Source organism: Pyxicephalus adspersus, chromosome 4, assembly GCF_032062135.1.
Source record: "Pyxicephalus adspersus chromosome 4, UCB_Pads_2.0, whole genome shotgun sequence".
In the NCBI taxonomy this organism is placed as follows: Eukaryota; Metazoa; Chordata; class Amphibia; order Anura; family Pyxicephalidae; genus Pyxicephalus; species Pyxicephalus adspersus.
Genome location: NC_092861.1, coordinates 32,182,157 through 32,192,133, shown reverse-complemented (window position 1 = coordinate 32,192,133; position 9,977 = coordinate 32,182,157). Strand labels below are relative to the sequence as shown.

The following is a 9,977-nucleotide window of genomic DNA, read 5'->3' as shown; positions in this document are numbered from 1 at the left end:
ATATTGCAAAGGTAATGGTGAACAATTCATAACTGCTCACAACCTATAAATTTACACCTACCAAAAGAGGATTATTAAAATGATTAAACAAGGACAGAATAGCAGACTGCGCCCAGTTTACACAGCAGAGACGTGCCACTCATAGGCCAGGCATTACTCCTCTGTGTGAATATTTCTTCTATGAAACCTTTCACTTTACTTCTAATGTTTTACCTTCATGCCAGGATGACCTAACTCCCATTTCACATAGCAGGGCCTTATCTTAGCAGTGCAATGATAGGATGACAGGCGTTGTTGAAGGAGCACATGGACATTACATCACAGCCCGTGCTGATGTCATCAATCCAGTGCATCGCTGGGCACCCAATAGGAAGTGTTGATGTTGTGTGGGGAGTGACGAGAGTACCTAAAGGATAACTCCTCCTGTACAGAAGACTGGAGATAGAAAATCATGATTGTAGCTGAGTAAAGGGATTTTTAGCTAAGTTTATTTAATTAGAAATAGTTACAGGGGGAGGCAATTGGCTGGAAGTCACATTTAGGAGTTCTAAAATACATCTCCATTGGGCTCCTGGAGTGTGTGGCCCCGCAAAGCTGCCCAAAGCATTACATACATGTAAAATACCAAAAATATGGCAATTGATTTTGTGTTTTAGCCATGTCGATGTCAAGCTGATCAAAACGGTTGAATGTTTTCTGAATTAAAATACCAAAAATCAAGTATGCAGATTTCTGAAAGACATTGATACAGAAAGTAGTTTGACCAGAAAATAGGAAGCAATTGTTATTTATAGTGTGGTGAGAACATCCCTACTCCTCCTGCTCCCAGCACACATCCACCATCCTAACACCGGAAGTGATATATAGCTCCGCCCATCATTCTGCCGGAAGAGTGGCATTGACTCCCGGAAGTGTCCGGTGTTGTGGTTCTCGGTAAGAGTTTTGTCGCAGTGAGATGAAGCCAGCAGTGGATGAGATGTTCCCAGAGGGAGCCGGGCCATATGTGGACCTGGATGAGGTGAGGCGGCCGCTCTCGTAGTCACTTCCTGTCTGTTGTTGTCTGCGTCGCCCATGACGTACCCGCCTTGTTTATTGTTTACAGCAGGCCCATGGAGTCACGTGACGCCTCCTGTAGGGATATGCCAGTGCCTGTCACATGGGTCTCCATAGACATCCCTGACCTGTATATAAGATGTGCACTGTCCCAGGCTCTGATTCCTGCAAGTGTTAACTCAAATAATCCAAAGTGTGATCTCTTTCCACAAAAAATATACTGTAAGACGTGTCCCCCTTCTGTGTCTTATTATTAAACAGGATTTATATAGCACCAACATATCACGCAGTGCTGTACAATAAATAGGGATATCTGTGTTATGATTCCTAATCAGCCCACTGAAATATCCTTACTTTGTATCTACTGATAATAATGAATCCTGCACACCGGATGTACAATTGGCCAGAGCAGCAACAATGCTGCTTCCTGGTGTGGTGTGGCTTCTGTTGTTGCGTGTGCTAAAATTAATTGGACCTGTTAGGTTTTATTTTACATTGCAACATGCTGCAGCGCTGAGGTAAATAATGAAACAATGTGATGTATCCAAACAAAACACTACAGCCGTGTGTGTGTGTGTGTGTGTGTGTGTATCTGCACCCATGGCAGTGATCTTCCCAGCCTCCTGCAGTAGACCAGGGGTGTCATGCTCTGGCTCAAGGGCCAAATCTGGCCCGGCATGTCCTCTTTTTTGGCCCCCCAAAATAATTCTTAATATGAATTGCAGCTGGCCTGGGGCTACTGTAATCTGTAGTAACAGCGGGCCAGCTGCAATTCATATTAGGTTGCTGTTCTATTGACGCGAGTGCAATGCCACTACTACAATTCTCGACATTGTTCGCTTCTCTAGACCAACGGCCTCTCTGCCTATGCGTGGCCCCGCATTTTATAGACGCAAGTGATGCCAGGAATTGTAGTAGCGGCATCACTATTGAACAGCAGCCTATGTGTGGACCCCTCGGAGTTTATAATGACAGGTAAGATCAATAATCAGGAATTATCAAATTGGACCTGTTAGGTTTTATTTTACATTGCAACATGCTGCAGCGCTGAGGTAAATAATGAAACAATGTGATGTATCCAAACAAAACACTACAGCCGTGTGTGTGTGTGTGTGTGTGTGTGTATCTGCACCCATGGCAGTGATCTTCCCAGCCTCCTGCAGTAGACCAGGGGTGTCATGCTCTGGCTCAAGGGCCAAATCTGGCCCGGCATGTCCTTTTTTGGCCCCCCAAAATAATTCTTAATATGAATTGCAGCTGGCCTGGGGCTACTGTAATCTGTAGTAACAGCGGGCCAGCTGCAATTCATATTAGGTTGCTGTTCTATTGACGCGAGTGCAATGCCACTACTACAATTCTCGACATTGTTCGCTTCTCTAGACCAACGGCCTCTCTGCCTATGCGTGGCCCCGCATTTTATAGACGCAAGAGATGCCAGGAATTGTAGTAGCGGCATCACTATTGAACAGCAGCCTATGTGTGGACCCCTCGGAGTTTATAATGACAGGTAAGATCAATAATCAGGAATTATCAGGATTATTATTATCAGGAATTATCATAGAGCTATTGCTATATTAATTGTTTTACGGTGCCAGAGAAGGCAATGTGAAACCAAATGAATGCAGCAATTCATTTGGTTTCACATCGAATTCTCTGGCAAAGTAAAACAATTAATGTTAAAAGGAAGAAACATAAATAGTTTAGATCAATCCACTGCAAATTACTGCATGTTCTTCTCATGTGTTCTTGTTTCTTCTTATTGACATTATTGTTTTTTCAAAAAAATTTCAGTTTGTCCCACAGTTTGGTCTAAGTTTTTAATTTCGGCCTTCTGTGTATTTGAGTTTAACCCACCTGAGCTAGATGCAGTGCTGGGCTCCCCATCAGACGATGAACAGAAGATTGTAACACTTGTAGCACGTGTTCTGTGCTGTGTATCTACACCTATGACAGTGACCTTCCCAGCTTGCAGCGCTGGGCTTTCCACGCAGCGCTGGGCTTTCCACGCAGCGCTGGGCTTTCCACGCAGCGCTGGGCTTTCCACGCAGCGCTGGGCTTTCCACGCAGCGCTGGGGTCTCATCAGACATTCACCCTGGGTGGACTTTATATGTTATGTAACAGAGCTGTCGGAGAGTGCAGGCAATCTTCCATCCCTTACCTGGAGCATAAAGGAAGGTTTGAAACTGCAACTAGATTAGACAATTCTGCACAGCCGCCGGGGGGTGGTCAGCCACTCGCAAGAATAAATGTCTGCACGTCGGACAGCTGGCACATCAGTGAGGTGAACTGCTACTGCTCACTTCCCCCCTCATTTATTTTCCATGGGGCAGCCACAGAGAGAGGCTACATGTGGCATCTTATCAGAGGTTATTTCTTTAGGCTTTATTAATAATAAAACAAAAATAATCTAATAAATCCCTATATTCTGAATGACAATTTTCTCCTTTATATTGCACTAAATTCAGGAACTGTATTAGAGACGGAAAAACAAGTGAGGCGCAGGGTGATGTCAGTGTAGTCTTAAGTTGTATGAGGCAATCGTTGCCGTAGTTTCCACCATTACAACCTAACAGATTTATATTTTGTATCTGTATCTTGTTTGTATTTTATTATGTATCTTTTCTACTCCCCATTCATTGCAGCAGATCCTCTGGATTAGCTATGTCCATAGGGTTTTATATCTGGGATATGTTTATTTCCTAGTAGTTGAACTTGATGGATTTATGTCTTTTTTTTTCAACCTGACTTAATATGTAACGCAGCTCCATGTATCATCAAAGACCATTAACTATCTGCTGTACCAAACTTCTTGCAAAACTGGTTCTTATTGGAACTAATGGTCCAGTTTTATTTTTTTAGGTAGGAGGCGGCGGAATTGCTGCAATTTTATTCAGACACTATATGCAATTTTCCAGGTTGGTTTTCTGGCCCAGCCACCCCCATAGACTTGAATTGGAACCACCTGTCACCATCATGTATATGGTTGGAAGAATTTTTTTGTTTTATTGGTTTTTTTTTATTATCATTATTATTATTATTATTATTATTGTGCTGCTTTGCCTGACTTCCAGCCATTTGCAGTATCCTGAAAAAGTCTGGCAGTTACTGCTTGTTACCAATTCCCAGCGATTGCTGAGAGAACAATAGAACTTTTTTTTTTTATTATTTTTTATTATTACAAAGACAATGTACTAAAGGGGGCCGGGGTATTAAAGAGCAGTGCTCAACCCAGAAGTTATTTTAAGCTGGGTGGGAAGAAATTGTAGGTGGGTGGCAGCCCCTGTATTGTGACCAAACACTTTAGTAACCACCCAAAAACAGCCGGGTGGGTGCTGAAAAGTGCCGGGTGGTGCGCCCTGCTAAATAGGGCCTGGGGAGAACCCTGAACAAGGTAGAACTAGGTATTGGGGTTGCATAAAGCTAAACACAATTATAGGGCTTACTGGATATATGTGACTAAAACTGTGACAATAATTTTGTTGTATGTAGCCCTGACCAATTTTGACCACCCAGATAAACCTTCTCCCCATCCTGCTGAAAATAAATCTGGGGAGAACATTGTATTTTTGTGCTTGCCAGTCCCAGATAGTGAGGAAAAGATTGAATCCTTCTCAGTTTGTCCTAGTAACTGTTGAATCTAAGACAAAAGGTTATGGGGAATCTGAAAATATTTCCAAAATAAGAGGCAAGGAATATGTAACAGTGAGGACAATGTCTACCTTCCATTTCCTCTTCTGTCAAGACAGAAAGTTCAGACAGCCATGAATAAACTCTTATGATTGTAACTTTCTCTACTCAAAACAAGAACGTTTTGTATTTACTGATATTTTAGCACCCATTGATGAGATTCACTTAGAATCAACACTCAGCCTGGAGTGGAACACACATCAGTGACACTACTAGATGTCTTCTGGTTGGAATGAGGGCTGGCATTCCTATTTAGCCAAGTTCTACATGTGCCCATGAATAGTTTAGTAAAAAAAAAAAAAGTGTTGAGTCAATCATCATGCTTCTTCCCAGCACATGAGATGATTGGCTTCTTGTTTTGTTTCCCCCAGTACTATTCTCTGCTGTGCAGGTCATGAAGTAGGGCAGCTCGACAGAATGTGAAATGCAAATCCTGAGTGCACCCATTATTTCTTTCTTATTCTATCATCCCAAAATAATGGAACATTATATAATTGGTGGTTTGTGTGTGGTTCTCCTATCCTTTACTTTTGGCTTACCAATTTCTCCAAACTCCCCAGCAAGTATTACTTAGGTCATTTTCATGTGATGGAGTCAGGCTACAGTGTTCACCAAGCAGGCCAGTAGCTTTACCAGACAGACTACACAACCTTTTTAACATGAAGCAGCCCTTGAAGTAACTTTCAAGTTCTCAGGGAACCCCTGCTATACATACTATATTCACGTGTCACAGTGCATTAGCATGGGGATCAGTGGGTAGAATGTCTCTTACATCGCTGACCAGAAGGAAGATTGTCACTCTTACAGATAACCAAAAAGATCATTGTTGCCACTTTAAATGACCTGAGAGCCACAAACTGCTCATTATTGGAAGATACTTGGACTACACAGAAATGCATTCACCTGTTCTCTGAACTGTGTTGAGCCACTGAAGCCCATCAACAGAGCTGCACTAACACTTATGATTTCAGCAGGATGTTGCACTTAAAATAAAAATGAGTAACATTTTCTCTTTACATATAAGGGCTGTGTACCCTTTTATATAAACTGAAAATTTTGCGTTTAGGTATGCTTTAAACACTTAAAGCTGCCTGATAAGAAACAACCATGAAGTAACACAGGTCATGCCTTCATGCATCAAACCTGGCTCTCCAAAATACACCATAAACGTCACTGAGTGAAGGTCTAAGTACACCATCTGCTGTCTCATACCATCATACTAACCTTACATTACAGGTGCTTTTACTAGAAATAATCAAAATGTGATCTGTTGTGTTTTACAGGCCGGGGGAAGCACAGGACTTCTAATGGACCTGGCAGCAAACGAAAAGGCTGTGCATCTAGACTACTTCAACTGTAAGTGATGAATATTATTCTCTTTCCTGGTCTAAAGAATATTGCAGTGTTTATTACCTTTAGTGATTGTTGGCCAGTAACTAAAAATACAACATAGGATAAAAATAACACAATCTGATCCAAAAATGGCAAAATTATTCCATAGTTGAGCCAAGGTTTGTTTTTCTTCATGTCACTTCAGATCTAATAAAGAAGAAAAAATACTGATTCATTGGTACTTTTTTAAAGAACATTCATTGTGTTTAATAGCACCGAGTCAGCATCCAAGAGATGGAAAAGGACTCACACTAAAAAGCCAGGCAAAAAAAATATACCAATGTTACGTGGCTGTCCTTCATTCTGTTTCTTTATGTTCGCTCTCTTATAGAACTAGACAGAATCTTCAGCATTTGGCATGGATGCCTGGCCCTCCACTGCAGTGCTAATGTGTGACACGTATTTCTTAGGGGCACAGCAGTACTGTAAGAAATATTGTAACCATAGTGTGTGGTGGAAGATGCGGCCATCCGATAGGCATGGAAATATCAGATGCTTAAGATGAAATTGAACGAAGACTATTAGGCTGTGACACTGGTCTTGTTTTAGTATATGATATTAAAAATAATAGATAGGTCAGAAATATTTGTATTTATTTTATTAGGGCTTCTACTATCAACCAAATGATGTTGGTATAGCTAGTTTGATTATACAATTCAGTTATACTTGCCATTTCAGAATCTGTGAAAAGAGCAGCTGCTAAAACAAATACAGTCGCTATGATGTATGGTGTTTATACTAACTCTGTGCTCATGCTTTGCAGGTTTTGGAGACCTTTTTGATGATGATGACATTGACTGAATTGTAAAAGCACAAAGTTTTGAGGCCTGTACATGTTGGTGAACTGCGCATGATCTGCTGCAATTATGTATACTGTGTAAATAAAGTTACCTAACCTGGTGAAGTTTTCACATTTTATACAACATTGTGTATTCACTGGACCCTGAGTGAAGTGGGCTTTTAAAGCACCTGCTTTATCTACAATCCTTCTCTTCTTCCTCCTAAAGACGGTCTTTGGCCATTTTGTATGGCTGTGCTGGGATAACAACTGGTGCATGGAAGCTCATTTATCTCTGTCACCTAAGTTGGCGCTGCACATGTACATCATTGGCACCAGAAAACTGGGTCAGTCAGGCAGGTTAGACACATTGGGTCTGATTTAATAACCCCCTAGCGGTAATCCTGATGACTCGGGGTGGATTTTACTCACACTCTGGGTTGTTTTTAACTAAAAAAACCCCCCCACATACCTTGTTCTATTGCTGTCCCCCGGTATCCTTGTCCCCACAGGTCCTGGGCACACATTCTTTCTCCTCAATCTCCAGCCGCGAAGTGCTGAGACCAGATCTACTGGGTTTCCCGGTGACATTGGTACATGCTTTGGTGAGGGCGGGAGGATTGGCGGGAAATTCAAATAATTTTGGATTGGATTCAATAGAAAATATCTGTATTGAGTCCAATACAAAGAAATATTCATATAATATATATATAATTATTTATTAGTGAGTTATGCCTGAGAATTACAGTCTACAATGAAAAATACATTTCCATGCAAACATTGTACCGCTTTTTGCATAGAAATATTGAGGGAATGAGACCACTAGGGAGGTTAAAGCTCTCAAGGACTGGAGAAGTCCTTTATCTGTGAACCTGGGTGATCCAAAAATCCTGGAATGGATTTCTTAACATCATTTGCTATTTGTAAGCAAATGTTTTCAATCCTGGACTAGATCCATTCCAGGTTTGCTGGATCACCCAGGTTACCTGATGAAAGAGTTTTCTCTGCAGTCTTGGAGAGCTTTAATAAATCAGGCTCATTGTTGCAGAGGAAACATCACCTGTCCTTTTTGCAATATTGACTTGTCTAATCATGGAAACCTTAGCTCCACTTTAATTATGGGTTAAAAGGTGATTGAAAGGTGAACTTGGAAGTCGCTGCTCACATTTGATAATACTCAGGGTTTGTCTGGTCTACTTCAATCTAATCAATGAGGGAATTTATTAGATCATCCTTCAAACATTGCCTGCCAATAGACTTGGTTTTCTTAAAAAATGTGGCATACAAATTGTAATGGTATAATCATTCTCATATTCTAATAAAAAAGTTTGTAGGGGGAAAAAAGTACATCCCTACATTAAGCACAACTTTAAATCCTTGAAATTAGAATGAGGCATTCTAAAGTATGTTTTAGTGGTTAGGACCATGTCAAGGAGTTTGCAGGTGCAACCTGTTATTGTAAACTTTGCAAAGCTAGGGCCTGGTGTGATTTTTTTTTTTTGACCTTGACATAAAAAGCACACATTGAATGAAAACATTTGAATAAATGAAGTGAATAACATTGTTTAAAGCCGGGGGAGAAAAAAAAACTCCAACACAGTGGGCATGAAAAATCTTTCCACTGTATCCCTGTATGTTCTCCTCTAAACACTCCTCACAGATTCCCGCCCAAAAAAGTGCATTTAGAAAACCTTCCATGGCTTTCTAACAGACACAGTATGCAGGTTCAACGTGATTGCTTAATTTTGCAGGTAAGAATGGCCATTCAGTGCACAGAGCTCTCTAGCCGGTGTTACCAACAGATGAGCATGAACCCCACAGTGACCATTCTACAGTGTATATGCGTTTATCTTATTAGTGAGTAGTCTGCAGTCTTTGTGATTCACTTAAGGAGCTTAGGACATACCTTTGCAGTGATAAATGTTCAAATTGTGCCTCCACTATCTCTCCAGGGGCTTGTCATAAGCATGTATTACCTCTTAGTACCCAGGGCTGAGTTTAGGTATGTTAAAACAAATACCTCCATAAGTTAAGTGGAATGGCACAGGGAATAAGTATTGAAGAAAAAGGGGTGCAAGAAGACATGGAAGCCAAGGAACCCTACAGAAATCTTTCAGTATTTAGAAAGTAATCCTACACCCGTATCATTGCAAATATTATCAGCTGGTTTAGGCCTATAAAAAAGTTTCTCATTACGAAGGTATCACAGAGGAAGCATCTCATAGGTAAAGGAAAAGAGCTCACTCACCTCGGTCCTTCACAAACTTATTATTGCAAAACATACTGATGACATTGGTTACAGATGTACTTCTAGAATTCTGAATGTTCCTGTGAGCACCATCGGGGCCATAATAACCATTAACGTGTTTTGTGCTTATTTTCCCTGCTGTATGTGCTTAAGCCTTACCTTGTACAGTGCCTATTCTTTTGTTTATGTCTCCTGCTTGTGTGCATTCCCCCAACTTGCAGTACCCAGCGCATGTGTGCCATGTTCACATTTACACATTATTTTATTCTCACATCAAATATTAATCTCATCTCTACACTGTCAACACAAATCCTTTGCAACTAGGGTTACGTACACAGGTGAGATGATTCTCATCTTGGACAAGAATCTTACGTGTGTACAGCAGCTGTTCAACGTTTTAGCAGGCTCTTTCCCTAGACACTGAATTTAACCTTTATTCTCTGTGTGACTTCTTGGCTCAAATTCTACTGCTTTGTAAATACTCCTATAGTGCAGGTATTTCACATTGTCATACCCCCTGCACATACTGGCTCTATTGATTCTCTCTTTCACATATTGCCCCTTGTCATACCTCCAGATTCCTCCACTGCCTATATTGTCCTTAGTAATACTTGTTATTTTTTTGTGCACATACAGCCCACTTTCTTTTTCCGATTTCCTAACCTGTATTACGCTCTGCACTTTTCTCCCACTCATTATTTTCCCTTCTAATATCCTTTGCAATGCTAACATGCTTTTCCTTCATATAATTCCAGCTGCCATACACTGTGCACACACCTTCCGCATACCTGTTATACCCTCCGCATATACTACCTGCT

The 9,977-nt window shown here is 41.0% G+C and overlaps 1 protein-coding gene across 1 annotated transcript; it reads left to right on the top strand.

The window, feature by feature from the left end:
- The first annotated feature begins 859 nt into the window (after nucleotides 1–859).
- COPS9 (COP9 signalosome subunit 9) lies at nucleotides 860–7,033 on the top strand. Its single transcript, XM_072407737.1, has 3 exons — nucleotides 860–1,018; nucleotides 6,025–6,097; nucleotides 6,897–7,033. The coding sequence occupies exons 1-3, from the start codon at nucleotides 956–958 to the stop codon at nucleotides 6,932–6,934; spliced, it is 174 nt and encodes a 57-aa protein (XP_072263838.1). The 5' UTR covers nucleotides 860–955; the 3' UTR covers nucleotides 6,935–7,033.
- The last annotated feature ends 2,944 nt before the right edge of the window (nucleotides 7,034–9,977 follow it).